The 15,458-nt window shown below is 53.2% G+C and overlaps 2 protein-coding genes and 3 non-coding genes across 7 annotated transcripts; 4 read left to right on the plus strand and 1 right to left on the minus strand.

The window, feature by feature from the left end:
- Nucleotides 1-151: 151 nt before the first annotated feature.
- MCM7 (minichromosome maintenance complex component 7) lies at nt 152-7,579 on the plus strand. Of its 3 annotated transcripts, none has more exon segments than NM_001025345.2 (15): nt 152-297; nt 1,499-1,578; nt 2,118-2,282; nt 2,449-2,573; nt 2,648-2,828; nt 3,133-3,270; nt 3,562-3,711; nt 3,882-3,996; nt 4,086-4,217; nt 4,415-4,498; nt 4,741-5,134; nt 5,386-5,469; nt 6,049-6,217; nt 6,952-7,061; nt 7,203-7,579. In NM_001025345.2, coding segments are annotated over 15 exon segments (2,160 nt in total). In that variant the 5' UTR covers nt 152-266; the 3' UTR covers nt 7,405-7,579.
- On the plus strand, nt 6,306-6,385 carry MIR106B (microRNA mir-106b). Its single transcript, NR_031128.1, has one exon. It is a non-coding gene; the product is annotated as a microRNA mir-106b (primary transcript).
- Nucleotides 6,509-6,585, plus strand: MIR93 (microRNA mir-93). The gene has a single exon (NR_030962.1). It is a non-coding gene; the product is annotated as a microRNA mir-93 (primary transcript).
- MIR25 (microRNA mir-25) lies at nt 6,709-6,792 on the plus strand. The gene has a single exon (NR_030941.1). It is a non-coding gene; the product is annotated as a microRNA mir-25 (primary transcript).
- Nucleotides 7,580-7,864: 285 nt separating the features above from the next.
- COPS6 (COP9 signalosome subunit 6) lies at nt 7,865-10,630 on the minus strand. The gene is given in 10 exon segments (NM_001101963.2): nt 7,865-8,118; nt 8,199-8,299; nt 8,393-8,485; nt 8,569-8,683; nt 8,760-8,807; nt 9,100-9,162; nt 9,262-9,350; nt 9,676-9,807; nt 10,202-10,327; nt 10,542-10,630. Coding segments are annotated over 10 exon segments (975 nt in total). The 5' UTR covers nt 10,609-10,630; the 3' UTR covers nt 7,865-7,977.
- Between the last annotated feature and the right edge of the window lie 4,828 nt (nt 10,631-15,458).

Consider the following 15,458-nt stretch of genomic DNA (forward strand, 5'->3'; position numbering starts at 1 on the left):
TTCCCTCCAAACACCCGCGCCTCTTCCCCGTCACTCAGCCCAGGTTCGCCCGTTGATTGGCCGAGGCTGGGGCCCGCGACAAGCGGGAGGGACGAAGGGTAATCCTCTCCGATTGGCCCGCAAGCGGCGCCGCTGGTCACGTGGGGGGCGACGTTTCGCGCCAATTTCGGTTGGTCGGCCGCAGTCCGCCGCGCGGACGTTTTTTTGCTGTACGGGGAGTGAGAGCTCAGAGCCCGCCAATTGCTGCCGTACGGTCCTCGGCAGCAATGGCACTTAAGGACTACGTGCTCGAGAAAGGTGAGGGTCTGCGAGTGTAGGAGGGGCGTTCTGCGCGGGAAGCTTCCTGGGCGACACCTGTTGGTGTGGGCTGGAGTCCCGGGCTCTCGGCGCACGAGGCCAGAGGCAGGGTAGGGAGGTGGCGGAGTAGAGGCGCACGGTGCCTGGGGTGCACGGGCCGCCGAGGCCGGGGGAGAGCTAGTGATCGTGTCCAGGAAAAGAGTGAGAGTCGTGGGGTGAGGGGGGGGGCGGGCGGGGCGCGCTGCGGACATCAGAACTAGAAGCTCCAGAGGGAAGGGTCGCGTCTAGGAGAGAGCAGGCCCTCAGGGACTTATCTAACCAGCGACCCCCCAGTCCCGCTTTTCTCCGCGCGCTTAGGCACTCCCAGCGACCCCCGACGTGCCGAAGCCCGGGGTGGGGTGGGGCGGGCGGCCCCGGGCCGCTGCGCGCGGGGATTGGGCCGCATTAGGTCCACCTCCTAGCGGAAGTGGAGGCGGGCGGAAGTTGCGCGACGCTACTGGAGGGAGTGTCGTGTGTAAACAGTGTCCTTCCGCGCGGTGGCCTCGGAGAGAGCGACCGAGGGTGGGGGCGTGCCTGGAATTGGAGGGGTTTCTGCGGAGGCCGAGGGATAAAGTGGTGGGGTGGGGCAGGGTGGCCCTCGACAAGGCGGCCAATCGCCGGACGGGCTCCCGCCTTGGGCGGAGGAATCCCGGGCTGTGAGGCGGCGGCATCTGGGCCCATGTGCTTCTTTGTTTACTAAGAGCGGAAGCAGTGGCGGGAGAGGGGGTGGGGCGGAGGACGGGCCTGGTGGCGGAGATCCCCGGGAGAGCAACAATTTAAGGGACCGAAAGAAAGAGGGAATAAAGCACGTAGAAGGAAAGCTGAGAACCGTGAGACTTGAGTGTGTTGCCGGGTGTGGAAGGCCCTTAGAAAAGGGTACTGAGATTTCTAATTAAGGCAGAGAGTGGAATTCCCCTGGGGGGGAGAGTATTGGGTAATACTCTAAACTGCTAGGGGCCACTTATTTTTTCTTAGGTCAAAACAGACTTGCGAAAAGGAGTTTTGCTCTGTTGGGGAGAATTACGTACGCATATGTGAATGTTCATTTAATTTGTTTAGAGATTTAACTTTAAGTAAAAGAAGTTTTTTAGATCTCTCTCAAGGGTTTGCAGTAAGGTATATGCAGAAAAGTCCGTCCTTACCGCTTTATTCTTGCTTACAGACAAAGTGAAGAAGTTCCTACAAGAGTTCTACCAGGATGACGAATCTGGCAAGAAGCAGTTCAAGTATGGGAACCAGTTGGTGAGTCTAAGGTTAGGTAGAGGGAAGGGGTGGTGACTTGAGCTATAAGGCCTGGCTTATTTTAGCAGGTATGTTTTTCTGGAAGTGGTGAGTTTAGCACCATACCTGATAACTTGTGTATCACTCAGTGTATGCTGCGTCTGTGCTCAGTCTAATTCTTTGCGACCCTGTGACTATAGCCTACCAGGCTCTTCTGTCCAGGGAATTTTCCAGGCAAGAATATTGGAGCGGGTTGCCATATCCTTCCCCAGGGACTCTTCCCGACCCAGGGATTAAACCCATATCTCTTGTGTCTCCTGCACTGGCGGGCGAATTCTTTGCCACTGTGCCACCTGGGAGAAAGCGATGTGAGACTCAACAGCACTCAGTTTCAGCTCCCTCAATCCCTGAAAACACCTTAATTATTGCAAACGTAGTGATACACACCTTTCTCCCTCATGGAGCCTGGATCCTGTGTGCTGAGCTCGTAGTGACCAATTTTTGCTTGTGAACACTAGTAAGATAAACTTGGCTCCGTCGCTTTCTCTTCCCCACACCAGGTTCAACTGGCTCATCGGGAGCAAGTGGCCATGTACGTAGACCTAGACGACATTGCTGAGGATGACCCTGAGCTGGTGGACTCAATTTGTGAGAACACCAAGCGCTATGCCAGGCTCTTTGCTGATGCTGTTCAAGAGCTGCTGCCTCAATACAAGGAGAGGGAGGTGAGAAAAATGCAGGGCACACTTAGGTTTGTGTCGAAAATCTTCCTGGGTACTGATGCTGTCCGAGCTGACCCAAAGGGGTCAGTGGTTCTGCCTGGCACTCTTACGTTCTTTCCTCTCACCGTCCTGCCGCTCACTTTCCTTGTTTTCCTTTCCCTTCGTTTAGGTAGTAAATAAAGACGTCCTGGACGTTTACATTGAGCACCGGCTGATGATGGAGCAGCGGAGCCGCGACCCGGGGGCAGCCCGAAGCCCTCAAAACCAGTACCCTCCCGAGCTCATGCGCAGATTGTGAGTGGCCACGGTGGGGACAGGCGCGGGGTTCAGGTCCCCAGACATTTGCGAATGACCACTTTCTCCCTTAGTGAGCTGTATTTTCAAGGCCCCAGCAGTAACAAGCCTCGTGTGATCCGGGAAGTACGGGCTGACTCTGTGGGGAAGCTAGTAACAGTGCGTGGAATTGTCACTCGCGTCTCTGAGGTCAAACCAAGAATGGTGGTGGCCACTTACACCTGCGACCAGTGCGGGGCGGAGACCTACCAGCCGGTACGTATGGAGCAGAGGACGGAGCACGCTTAATGCTGCGAGAGTGAATTTTGTCTACTGATGTTTACCTGGTGTTTTTTCTGTTTACTGTAAAACACGCCTGTGTGGTCACTTTGCAGTTTCTTTCTACTATGGCGTGGTCCTTCCATCCAGTCTGTTCTCTTTGTGTCTGTCAATGTGTACGTAGCACGGCTTAAGACATTCTCAAAAGTTTCATCATCTCTGCCGAAGGAGGGACATGATTCCGGGGACTGAGGTGCTCCTTTCCTCATGAGTTCCTTTGGTGCTTCCTTTTTCACTCTAGATCCAATCTCCTACTTTCATGCCTCTGATTATGTGCCCGAGCCAGGAGTGCCAGACCAACCGCTCAGGAGGCCGACTGTACCTCCAGACTCGTGGCTCCAAATTCATCAAATTCCAGGAGATGAAGATGCAGGAACATGTGAGTTTGGGATATGAGGTCCAGGGCCCAGGGAAGTTTGAGGTTGGGAGTTCACTCAACTCCGGTAGTCACTCGTGAAGTAGAGGGAAGAAAGTAGAACAGAGAGGAGCTGAGGCAGAGAAGTTGCAGAGAGTAGGAGGCAGGCTTCTCTGGAACTTTCTGACTGAGCTGGGATGTGGTAAAGGAGAGCTCAGCTTCCCTCGGTTGGTTTGTGTGGGGCCAGGGAGTAGCCGAGTGGTGGGCGCAGAAGGGGAGGTTAGTCGTCTGGCCTCAAGTGCCCTTCTCCCCCAGAGCGACCAAGTGCCCGTGGGAAACATCCCTCGCAGCATCACAGTGCTGGTGGAAGGAGAGAACACAAGGATCGCCCAGCCTGGGGACCACGTCAGTGTTACCGGCATCTTCCTGCCAATCCTGCGCACTGGGTTCCGACAGATGGTCCAGGTGAGAAGGGAAGTTTATTCCCTCCGTTTTACCAGCCCCATAGAAAGAAGTTTCAATAGCAGAACACCAGGCAGAACAGAACTAAAGGGTTTGTCAGGAACTCCAGAGGGCATCGTGTTGCGTGGGCAAGTAGAGAACTTCATTCATGCCCTAGCGTTTTCCTGCCCAAGGGTTTACTCTCGGAAACTTATCTGGAAGCTCATCGGATTGTGAAGATGAGTAAGAGTGAGGAGGATGAGTCTGGGGCCGGAGAGCTGACCAGGGAGGAGCTGAGGCAAATCACAGGTGAGGGGTCAGCGGGAAGATAAATGCAAATTTATCCCAAGCACTTCTTTCCCCTGGAAAAACACTCTTGAGTCTTTGCTTTCCCACAGAGGAGGATTTCTATGAGAAGCTGGCAGCCTCCATCGCCCCAGAGATATATGGGCACGAAGACGTGAAGAAGGCGCTGCTGCTCCTGCTGGTGGGAGGGGTAGACCAGTCTCCTCGAGGCATGAAAATCAGGGGTGAGTGGAGGCATTGGGGAAGAAAGGATGCCGGACCAGGGTTGCATCGGTCACAGAATAAAAGCCAGCATCTCTATTTCATGGGCACAGGGTGGGATTAGAAACAGGGCAGGCAGACCTCAATAGTCCTTTTCTCTGTGTGCAGACAACCTGCATCGAGGGAACAGTCACTCAGGGGCTTCCTTCCCTTCCTCCAGGCAACATCAACATCTGCCTGATGGGGGACCCTGGTGTGGCTAAGTCTCAGCTCCTGTCTTACATTGACCGCCTGGCCCCCCGCAGTGAGTATCAGATCCTGGGAGAGGCAAACTTAGGAGGACCAGCAGGCTTCCGCTGTGGGAGGGCCAGGGGGTGGAGATGGGTGTTGGTGTCATTGCCCCCAGACCTGCCGCTGCCTCAGGACAGCCCAACTGGGTCAGTAGAGCAGTTCAGCACAGACCTCGCCTCATGGCCCCGTTCCCTCTGCCCTGCTGTCGTCCTAAACAGGCCTGTGCGTGTCTGTCTTCCTGACCCTTCTGTGCAGGCCAGTACACGACGGGCCGCGGCTCCTCCGGCGTGGGCCTCACGGCAGCTGTGCTGAGAGACTCTGTGAGTGGCGAGCTGACCTTGGAGGGCGGGGCCCTGGTGCTGGCCGACCAGGGAGTGTGCTGCATTGACGAGTTTGACAAGATGGCGGAGGCCGACCGCACGGCCATCCACGAGGTCATGGAGCAGCAAACCATCTCCATTGCCAAGGCAGGCATTCTCACAACGCTCAATGCCCGCTGCTCCATCCTGGCTGCCGCCAACCCTGCCTATGGACGCTACAACCCTCGCCGCAGCCTGGAACAAAATATACAGCTTCCTGCGGCATTGCTTTCCCGATTTGACCTCCTCTGGCTGATCCAGGACCGGCCCGACCGAGACAATGACCTGAGGTGACTGCAGCTCTGCGCTCGGGGAGACACCCCCTGTAGCCATCTATGTGCAGGGAGGAGAAACTGGAAAACCCGTTATTGTCGTCTTAGGGAAACACCAGAGCCTTCCCCTTAAAACAGCAGGGGTTGCTCCACAGTTCTCAGAGGGGGTCAGGGTTGAAGTGCCGCCAGTCCTTGACCGACCAGGCTGTGGGGTGGAGCGCTGAGGGGACACCAAGATGCAGCGCTCCTGTTGCCTCCCCTCCTCCCAGGTTGGCCCAGCACATCACCTACGTGCACCAGCACAGCCGGCAGCCCCCCGCCCAGTTTGAGCCTTTGGACATGAAACTGATGAGGTAGGAGAGCTGGACAGGGCGGACACTCCCCCGGGCGGCTTGGCCTCTGTGTGCTTCTCTTGAAAAGCGCTCACCCCTCCCCCTCCTGGCGTCCTGGGTCTGAGAACAGTGAGTCTTGGTTCCCCTGGGCTGGCCATAGGAGACCATGGCGGAGAACCTGCCTTCACATACCTCCACCCGCAGTCTCAGGGTTACTAACTGAGGTATGGATATTGGCAAAGCTGGCTTTTGCTTCGTGGGTGCCTGACAGCACTGCTCTGTCCAAGGAGTCAGTCCAGGGACTCCCAGGGATTCCTAATGTTGTTTTTCCCTTTTAGCTGTTCTCATGAATTAACAGAACCATCTCTTAAAGACAGGTGGATTTGTCTCAATCGTGCAAAGGCCATTTTCATTTAAAAAAAAAGTTGCGGATAACTTGAAATGTTGATAGATTTTCCAAATGTAGCTTATTTAAGCCTAATCATCCACCAATTGCTGTCTCCTACTTCAGAGTGCCCTCCCCTCCGGTTTCTTTACTCCCAGTTTTCCAACTCTTAATGCAGAACAAATACGCTCTCCAGCTCTCCTGCTTTCCCACAGGCGGTACATAGCTATGTGCCGGGAGAAGCAGCCTGCGGTGCCAGAGTCTCTGGCCGACTACATCACAGCAGCCTACGTGGAGATGAGGCGCGAGGCTTGGGCCAGTAAGGACGCCACCTATACTTCGGCCCGGACTCTGCTGGCTATCCTGCGACTGTCCACTGCTCTGGTGAGTGCCAGTCTGTGCGCTGGAGGATGGTCCGCTTGGGCTCTGCTGGCAGCCTGCCCGTGCGCTGCCGCCTCCCTCCTGCTCTGGCCCTGCCGGGGCTAAAGTGCTGACAGTGCAGATAGTGGTCCTGTGTGCTACCGCACTGTGGGTACTTGCTGCTCCGGCAGGGCACGCCCAGCGTCCCAGGAGAGAGGCTTCTCCGTTTCTCAGATTTTGCTGAGGGGCCGGTGGGGTAACCTCGCTCTGGGGTCGGGAAGCTTCATTTCTGTCCTCACGCCGTGGACCATCGTCCTGGGGGCTCCAAAGTGCTGTTCGTGCAGGTAGTGTGATCACCTGACCTACTGCTGAGCCAGCACTTCCCGAGCCCCGGGGACACTACCCCTGCCAGTTGCCTTCTCGGCCGAGCGCCCCAAGCTCCATCTCGTGGTGGGGAGCCCAGTGGAATTCAGAAGGGTCTGGTCTCCCTCACAGGACAGCTGCACACCGGGACTGGCCAGTGTTGAGAGGCGGAGACTTGGGCAATTGCTGGACGCTGCCCCGGGCATTGCACTTGTCTCGGTCTGACAGTGCCGGCCCCACACTGCGGATGCCTGGTGGGCGGGGAGGGGGCCGCTACTCCTTTGTGAGTAGCAGCACTCAGGTGCCCAGCCTTAAAGCTGGAGCAGGGTGGGGGGCCTCCCTGACTTTGTTCCACCCCCTCCTTCTGTGCCCATCTCTCCCTACCTTCCCCTTAGGCACGTCTACGAATGGTGGACACCGTGGAGAAGGAAGATGTGAATGAAGCCATACGGCTGATGGAGATGTCCAAGGACTCACTGCTGGGTGACAAGGGGCAGACAGCTAGGTGAGCGGCTTAGAAGAGGGTGGCAGGGGGCACCTTGACTGTCTTGAGCAGGAAACTCATCCTGCGGCTTCTGCACCCCTGGGTCTGTGGTGCTGGCCTCGAAGTTCTAACCCTGACCACACACCACGCTCGTCCATCCAGGACCCAGAGACCAGCAGATGTGATATTTGCGACCGTCCGTGAGTTGGTCTCAGAGGGCCAAAGTGTCCGGTTTTCCGAGGCGGAGCAGCGCTGCATCTCCCGTGGCTTCACACCTGCTCAGTTCCAGGCGGCCCTGGACGAGTATGAGGAGCTCAACGTCTGGCAGGTCAACACTGCCCGGACACGGATCACTTTTGTGTGAGTCCAGTTGCTTGGACACTGGATCTGCTCTGCATATTGCCCTACTCCGCTTCATTTGATGGTTTGCCAATGCTTTTGAGGGCAAAGGAAGGTCCCCTTATTTGCCCAAGCTGCACTTGTTTTACTTATTCTTTTTTCCTAATAAAGCGTGTGTCCATTTGCTGCTTCTGTTAAAACAGGGTTTTGAGTTTTCTGGATTCTTGTCTTCCCTTTATGCTTACCTTATTCCAGCCATTCATTAAATTTGAGGGGACTTCCTGCTCTGCCTGCAAGGCACCGATACCGGACTGCACTGGTCTCCTCTCCCACCCCCCTCCAGTTAGTCTCAAAGTATGGACACCAGTACTTCTGCCTCCTGAGCTTCAGGCAGGTATTTCATCTTCGTGAGCGCTGGATGCTGCAGTAACAAACCCCTCTCCCTCAGCCATCCACAGTGCCCACAGGAGAGAACAGAGCCACTAGAAGGGGTGCTGGGGGGCTGCTCCCCTTTTATTAGTGACAGGTTTCTCTCAAGGGAGTGTAGCACCCCTCCCCTTGACAGCTGTCTGACCCCTGTACGTCAAGTACCCTGTTGTCAGAAAAAGAGCCCCCGCATCCGCCTGCCGATGCCTTGTCGGTCATAGAGGACATTGAACTTGTTCACGAACTGGTTCATGGTGTTGCACGTCTTGGTGATGGTGCCAAGGTAGGCCATGAGCCCCACATCATTGCATTGCTGTGAAGGGACAGAAGCCGGTCATGTCCTGCATGCAGAACACGGGAGCCCCACCTCCCCGTCCTGGGCCTTGCACTCACATCGTAGAAGTCTGTCTTGAACTTGTCTGTGCTAAGCACTGGGAGGCAGTGACACAGAGCGTAGGCCTCCCGCAGGATCTCGTGGTTAAAGGGGACCTCTCCTGAAGGCACAAGAAACGGCATCAATGTGGATGCTGTCGCTTCCCCAGAAGGGAGGCAAAGTGCTTCAGGAACCAGGGAGATACCTGTCCTACCTGCCTCAGAGGCCTTGACGTACTCCAAGATGAGCTTGACGCGGCTGTGCAGCATCTTGATGGCGCTGTGCTGTGCGATGAGGTGTTCAGCCACTGGGGGGTGGTAGGCCGAGGGTGAGGAGGTGTGTGGGCACACCTCCCCCCACTTCCAGGGAAGCCCCTGCAGCCACCCTTACCAGTGGAGTTCTCTCCACTGCCTGTTGCTGTCATTCGGGCTACGTGGTCCACCCCAATGCGTTCCGCTTCCTCTGTGGCCAGAGTGTAGGTCAGCTCAGCAAACAGCATGGTGGCCTATGGGGCACAGAGAGTCAAAAGCAGGAAACCCCAGGGGCAGGCTGTGTGGGTTGAAGGGTAGGGCATTACCTACCTCTCCATTGATTATATCTATGACGGACTCAAAGACGCTGACAGGAAGCTGTGAAGAAGAGAGAACAGCTCTTAACTAAACATCAGAGGCCTGAACCTATACTAAGCACCGAAACTGGACTTGGCCCTTCACGTTGCGTTTCCTCAGCTAATCTTCCCAGGACCTGCTGAAGTGGAACTCATTCCCATTTTCACATGTGGAGAAAATGCAGTTTAAAGGTTAAATGACTAGTCTCACAGATAGTAAACCACAAGAAGGAGATTCAACAGAGATGTCATACAGTAAAAGCAGGGGCAGAGCGACAGGCAGGACAAAGTGGGCACAGGGTCACTGTACTCACATCTGTGTGCTTGGTCATAGGGTTCAACTTAAGAAACAGAGGGCTCTCAATTATCTCGCACACCTGGAAGAAGGGAGGATGCACACGCGTGTCAGGGCCCCTCTTCCTTCCCCTCATTCCTCTCGTCTCCACCCCAATATGTACCTGTGTGAACGTGTATACCTGCTTATGGACGTGGATGTCGGAGGGGTCAGGCGGCCCCCCTGTGGTATACCAACCCAGAAACTCCAGCTCCTTGAATACCTGTTTAACTGGAGAGAAAGGGGCCAGGACAGTGTATCTTTAAATCATCCTTCTTTAATTTGAAACTCCTGGTGTGTTTTTACCAGCTTCTCCCCTTCCCATCCTGGCTCCACGTAGAACAACTAATCTCTTGTGTCTTTTCTCACTCCTTGCTCTCTCTGCGGGGAATAACCCATATGTGTTCTTTTTCTAAGGTCTCTTCAGCTACCCTCTCTTCATTATTCCTCTACTCTGGTCCTATTTCTCTGTTTATTTTTTCCCCAACCCTCTCCATCTTCCCCATTCTTTTCCCCCCACTCCCACTCTTCTCCCCCACGTCTCCTCCCCTCTCACACTGCTCCTCCTTGGTGTAATAATATTCCTTGTCAATGATAATCTTCTCTTCCACGGTGTGGGACAGCAGTTCGAAGGAGTTCATCACCTCAATATTTCGGCCCTCCTGCTTCCCGATCAGAGCCCCAATCACTGGAGTAGAAAAGGACACATAAGAGATGAGGGTGAGGAATCCTCCAGGACTTCCCTGGTGGCTCAGATGGTAGAGACCTGGGTTCAATCCCTGGGTAAGGAAGATTCCCCTGGAGAAGGGAATGGCAACCCACTCCAGCATTCTTGCCTGGAGAATTCCAAGGACAGAGGAGCCTGGCGGGCTACAGTCCATGGAGTCACAAAGAGTCGGGCAAGACTGAGCGACTAACACTAAAGGAATCCTCAAACTTCTCTAATAGTAGCCTGAGGGTCTGAGGTCACGTGAACCAAGTTCTAGAGAATGATTTGCGGAGGAGGAATTGGCTTCAGCAAAGGAAGGAGAAAGGACCACTATTTGGGGGGAGGAGGCTGGAGAACGACGCCGAACACTCACCCTGCATAGGCCGCCCCTCCTGCGAGCGCATGCGAATCCAATGGTCTGAGATGTTGAGAATGACGAGGGGATGAAGAGCGACTGAAACGCTGCCAGTCACTCCGGAGGCCATCACGCTGGGGACGACTAAGGAGGGGGAAGAGGGGGTGAGAGTCCAGGCCCCACGGTCCTCCCGGGAGCCGGGAACGGGAGACGGCAGAGTCGGGCCATCCATCCCTCCCGCAAGTTAACCCAGGGAGCTCGCTGCCGACTCGCCATCCCGACTGCTCCCGGGACTCTAGGAAGGCCTCGACAGGCCTGCCAAGAAGTCTCCAGAAGCCGCCCCCGCACGGCCCGTTACCTGCAGCATCCACCTCCATCCCGCTGCTCCCTCCAGTCCCGTTCGCCGCTGCCGCCGTCGCCGCCATTTCCCCCGCGCCCGCCAGCGTCGGCCCCGCCCCCTCCCTCCCGGCTTCCGTAGGCAGCGGCGCATGCGCGTTGTCGCCGAGGCGCGCGCCTGCCTGGACCCTGGGCCACGCCGGGCCGCTCCTACTTGGCCTTACGGGGGAAGGCTCCGGGCGGGCCCGGGGCAGGGAGATCCGGCAGGTGTTTGTAACCCCTTTTCGCCTGCAACTGACCGTGAACAAATTACCTAAACCGACCCTGATCGTCCTCGTCAGTAAAACTGGGATAAGGCCGCCTAGTTCCTAAGGCTTTTGCAGAATGAATGAAACGTCATTTTGCTGCGCTCAGAATAAAACCCAAATCCCTTATCACGGCCTGCAGGGCCCTGCAAGATTCGGGCCCTGCCGACCAGCTGGCCATGGCCTCTACTTTCCTGCTCCTTGGTTCCCGTGCTTCAGCCACATGCCCTCACGTCTGTTCCTTTCACACGCCTCACTCAGGCCCACCTAAGGGCCCTCTGTCACCTTCATCACTGTAACACCGGTGACCAAATCCGTACCTGACACAGGGGCACCTAAATGATATTTGAATGAATGCTTTGCAGTGGAGCCTGGTCTTGAGTGACTCTGTCTATACGGCTTATCTTTCCTCTTTCTGTTAACACCCCCAGCGTTTTCTAACCTCTCCCAACTTCCCTCTACCTTCCATCAGTCTTACCAAATTTAACTTTGGCAAACTGGCCACCTCCAGCCCTCTCCCCACCCCTGAACCCAAGCAGGTTGGGTACACTGCCTTTACCCCATCTCCCATCTCATTGCCCCTACAACCTAGCTGGCTCTTTCAGTGTGTGTCAGCACTGCACCCAAAGTGTGACCTCACACAGAGCAGGTGTGAATTCGCTTCAGTTGTGTCCGACTCTTTGTGACCCCATGGATTATAGCCAACCAGGCTTCTCTGTCCATGGGATTTCCTAGGCAAGAATACTGGAGTGGGTTGCCATTTCCTTCTCCGAGCCATCTTCCCGACCCAGGGATTGAACCTGGGTCTTCTGCATTGCAGGCAGATTCTTTACCATCTGAAGCACAAGTGAAGCCCAGAGAACAGGCAGAGACCTCTGGGTGCCCGGAACCAGCAGATCCCAGGAGATGTTTTGTGATGATAAGGGTGATTTCTGTGAATTAAGCAATCCCTCCTAAAGCACTCCTAACCACTGTTTTTAGTTTTATAGTTATCTAAACAATGTTTTGAAAGCATTTGAAACAACAAAAAGACAGGAATTCTGTAAAGATTGAAATAGCAATGCAAACTAGCAAATTTAACAGCAGAATAACCGTTTTTCCCCCCCAGCCTTCAGTCCAGCTAAGAAGCCTTATACTCCAGAGCAACTGCCTACTATTTAAAAGAGGTATATATTTCTGACCTCATTTTTCCTAAGAGTCAATCAATCGTGTCCAACTCTTTGAGAGCCCATGGACTGTAGCCTGCCAGGCTCGGCTCCTCTGTTCATGTAATTCTTTAGGCAAGAATACTGGAGTGGATTGACATTTCTTTCTCCAAGGGATAATCCCAACCCAGGGGTCGAACCTAGGTCTCCCGCATTGCAGGCAGATTTTTTACCATCTGAGCCACAAGGAAAGCCCAGAGAACAGGTAGAGACCTGGATCTTGACCCTGTGGAGCCTACTGGTGCCCAGAACCAGCAGATCCCAGGAGATTTTTTGTGATAAGGGTGACTTCTGTGAATTAAGCAATCACTCCTAAATGGGGCCTGGATGAAGAGAAGTTAAAAGGCTAGCAGCCCTCAGAGGAAGGGACTTGAGAAATCCTACAGGGAGAGAGGTCTTCTGGCCAAAGGGAAGATAAGAAAGAGTCTCTCTCATTCTGATCCCCAGTAAGTGACAAATCTCCCAGTCAAGTGAGAGGGTTATGGAAGAACTTCACTTCTCTACACATGCCTCATTTAGGAAAAATGAGGTCAGAAATATGTATCTCTTTTAAATAGTAGGCAGCTACTCAGGAGTATAAGCCTTCTCAGATGGACTGAAGGCTGAAAAAAAAAAGATTATACTGATGTTAAAGTTGCTAGTTCGCATTGCTATTTCAATCTTTACAGAATTCCTGTCTTTTTGTTGTTTCAAATGCTTTTGAAACATTGTTCAGATAACTAGAAAACTAAAAACAGTAGTTATTGTGAAACTTAAAGATGACTTTGAAATTGAATCAGTTGCTTATACATGCTTTGGAAAAGTGTATGCTAAAGAAGTAGGGTGAGGAGTAGGGCCTCCCCTTGTGATCCAGTGGTTGTATCTCTGAACTCCCAATGCAGGGGGCCTGGGTTTGATCCCTGGTCAGGGAACTAGATCCCGCATGCACAACTAAGACTCACAGCAGCAAAATAAACAAAAAGAGGCAAGCAGCCTCCCCAAGAGAGCGGCTTATCACAAGCTTGCTTTTTTTTTTTTCTAAAAAGGGCCTCCCTGATGGTCCAGTGGTTAAGAATCTGCCTTGCAATGCAAGGGACATTGGTTCTGTCCCTGATCCAGGAAGACCTCACATGCTGCGGAGCAACTAAGCCCGTGCACCACAACCACTGAGTCAGGTGCTGCAACTACCGCCACTCGTGCACCTACAGCCTGTGGAAGAGAACCCACCGCAGTGAGAAGCCTGCGCGCTGCGGTGAAGAGTAGCCCCTACTGGCAGCAACTCAGTTCAGTTCAGTCGCTCAGTCGTGTCCGACTCTTTGCGACCCCATGGATCGCAGCACGCCAGGCCTCCCTGTCCATCACCAACTCCTGGAGTTCACTCAGACTCATGTCCATTGAGTTGGTGACGCCATCCAGCCATCTCATCCTCTGTCGTCCCCTTCTCCTCCGGCCCCCAATCCCTCCCAGCATCAGAGTCTTTTCCAATGAGTCAACTTTTCGCATGAGGTGGCCAAAGTACTGGAGTTTCAGCTTTAGCATCAGTCGTTCCAAAGAACACCCAAGACTGATCTCCTTTAGGATGGACTGGTTGGATCTCCTTGCAGTCCAAGGGACTCTCAGGAGTCTTCTCCAACACCACAGTTCAAAAGCATCAATTCTTTGGCACTCAGCTTTCTTCACAGTCCAACTCTCAAATCCATACGTGACCACAGGGAAAACCATAGCCTTGACTAGACGGACCTTTATTGGCAAAGTAATGTCTCTGATTTTTAATATGCTAACTAGGTTGGTCATAACTTTCCTTCCAAGGAGTAAGCGTCTTTTAATTTCATGGCTGCAATCACTAGAGAAAGCCCAAGCGCAGCAACAAATATCCACCACGACCAAAAAATTAAATAAATCTTTGTTAAAAAAAATTTTTTTTTTAAGTGCATTGAATTAGAGGAAAAAAATTAAAACACCTCAAAACCTCAGGGTAAAGCAACCATCCCGTGGTTCTTTTTCTCCCAACAAAACTAAACATAATGTATTACTTAGTTGTTTTGTTAACTTTTCCTTCCACAGATTGGAGGTGACTGGGCTGGCTGGAAAGACAGCAGAGGGTCTGCTCAGAGAGCCTGCAAAGAAGAGATTCTGAGGGACAGCTTGGAGACCACAGTTAATATTGAATTGCATATATGAAAGCTGCTAAGAGAGTACATCTTAAAAGTTCTCATCCCAAGAAAAAGTAACTACAGATGGTGATGGATGTCATACTTCAATAACTGTGACTACTCCTTTCCTTCAATTATCCCTTATTTCCAGACCTTTTGTTCAAAAGAGTCAGGTGTGAGCAACGAGGCATTTTTAAAAACTTACAAAGACCCATAACTCCCTCCACCTTGGCACATGTCTTTGTTCCCTATTCTTGCTGTAATAAATGACCACAGACTTTGACTTAAAACATCACACACTTATTCTGGCGGTCAGAAGTCTGAAATAGTTTCCACTGATCTGAAACCAAAGTGTCTGTAGGGCTACATTCCTTCTAGGGGAGAATCCCTTTTGATGTCTTTTCCAGGTTCTAGAACTGCATTCCTTGCATTTCTCGTTTCATGGGCTCTTCCTCAGCTTCAAATCCAGTATGTTAGCAGTATCTTCAAACGTCTCTCTTTGTCTCATTACCACTTTGCCGTCTACAGTACTCTCTCTACCTCCTTCTTATAAGGACACTTGGGATGACCTTCAGGGCCCACTGGGATAATCTCCCCATCTGAAGATTCTTAATCATATCTGCAAAATCCTTTTTGCCATATTCACAGGTGCTAAGCATAAGGACCCAGAAATCTTGGGGGCCACTGTTCAGCCTGCCGCAGCATGTATGAGCCACTGGAGGGGAGCTGGAGAGAGCAGCGTCCTCAATCAAGTGACCTGGAACCACATCAACCCAACAAGAGATCCTGAAGGCTGGGCCAGAATGAAGCTGGAATTCCCTAGGCTTCCTTTTGACTGGGCTGCACTTAAAGAGTCTACTGGCCAGGCTGGCCTGGGGTAGTGATTAAGGGAAAGAAAAGAAGCGTCAGGCCAACAAATGGTCAGGGCAGAAACTTTAATTTTTCAAAATAAGTCTAGAGAGCTCTCCATCCCTTTCATCCTGATCATTACCCAAGAGAAGGCTGACCAAGGGGCGATGGCCACAGTCAGTGGCCAGGCTGCCTTACTAAGCTAAGGTGTGTGGACCAGCAGGAGGTGAACCAAAGCCAGGCATTTAGGGTGCACTCTGACCCTGAGGGCCCCATCAATCCATGACTTTGCTTCAGGTGGTTTCCCCCAAGGCGGTAGCTGCCACTTTTTCATGTAAAACCCTTCTTGGGCCAGGCTGACTACACTTTTAAATATATCATTTATTTGACTAGTGAGGCCATTTAGGCTCTTCCTGTCAGGTTAACTCAGGCTCCAGTTGCGTCACCC

Source organism: Bos taurus, chromosome 25 (assembly GCF_002263795.3).
Source record: "Bos taurus isolate L1 Dominette 01449 registration number 42190680 breed Hereford chromosome 25, ARS-UCD2.0, whole genome shotgun sequence".
Lineage (NCBI taxonomy): Eukaryota > Metazoa > Chordata > Mammalia > Artiodactyla > Bovidae > Bos > Bos taurus.

Excerpts from the sequence above, each read along its gene's own strand:
- MCM7 (XM_005225185.5), top strand. The coding sequence starts at position 2,148 with ATGTACGTAGACCTAGACGACATTGCTGAGGATGACCCTGAGCTGGTG. Across the intron at positions 3,271-3,561 it reads AGATGAAGATGCAGGAACAT|AGCGACCAAGTGCCCGTGGG; the intron begins GTGAGTTTGGGA and ends CTTCTCCCCCAG. Across the intron at positions 4,218-4,414 it reads TCGAGGCATGAAAATCAGGG|GCAACATCAACATCTGCCTG; the intron begins GTGAGTGGAGGC and ends CCCTTCCTCCAG.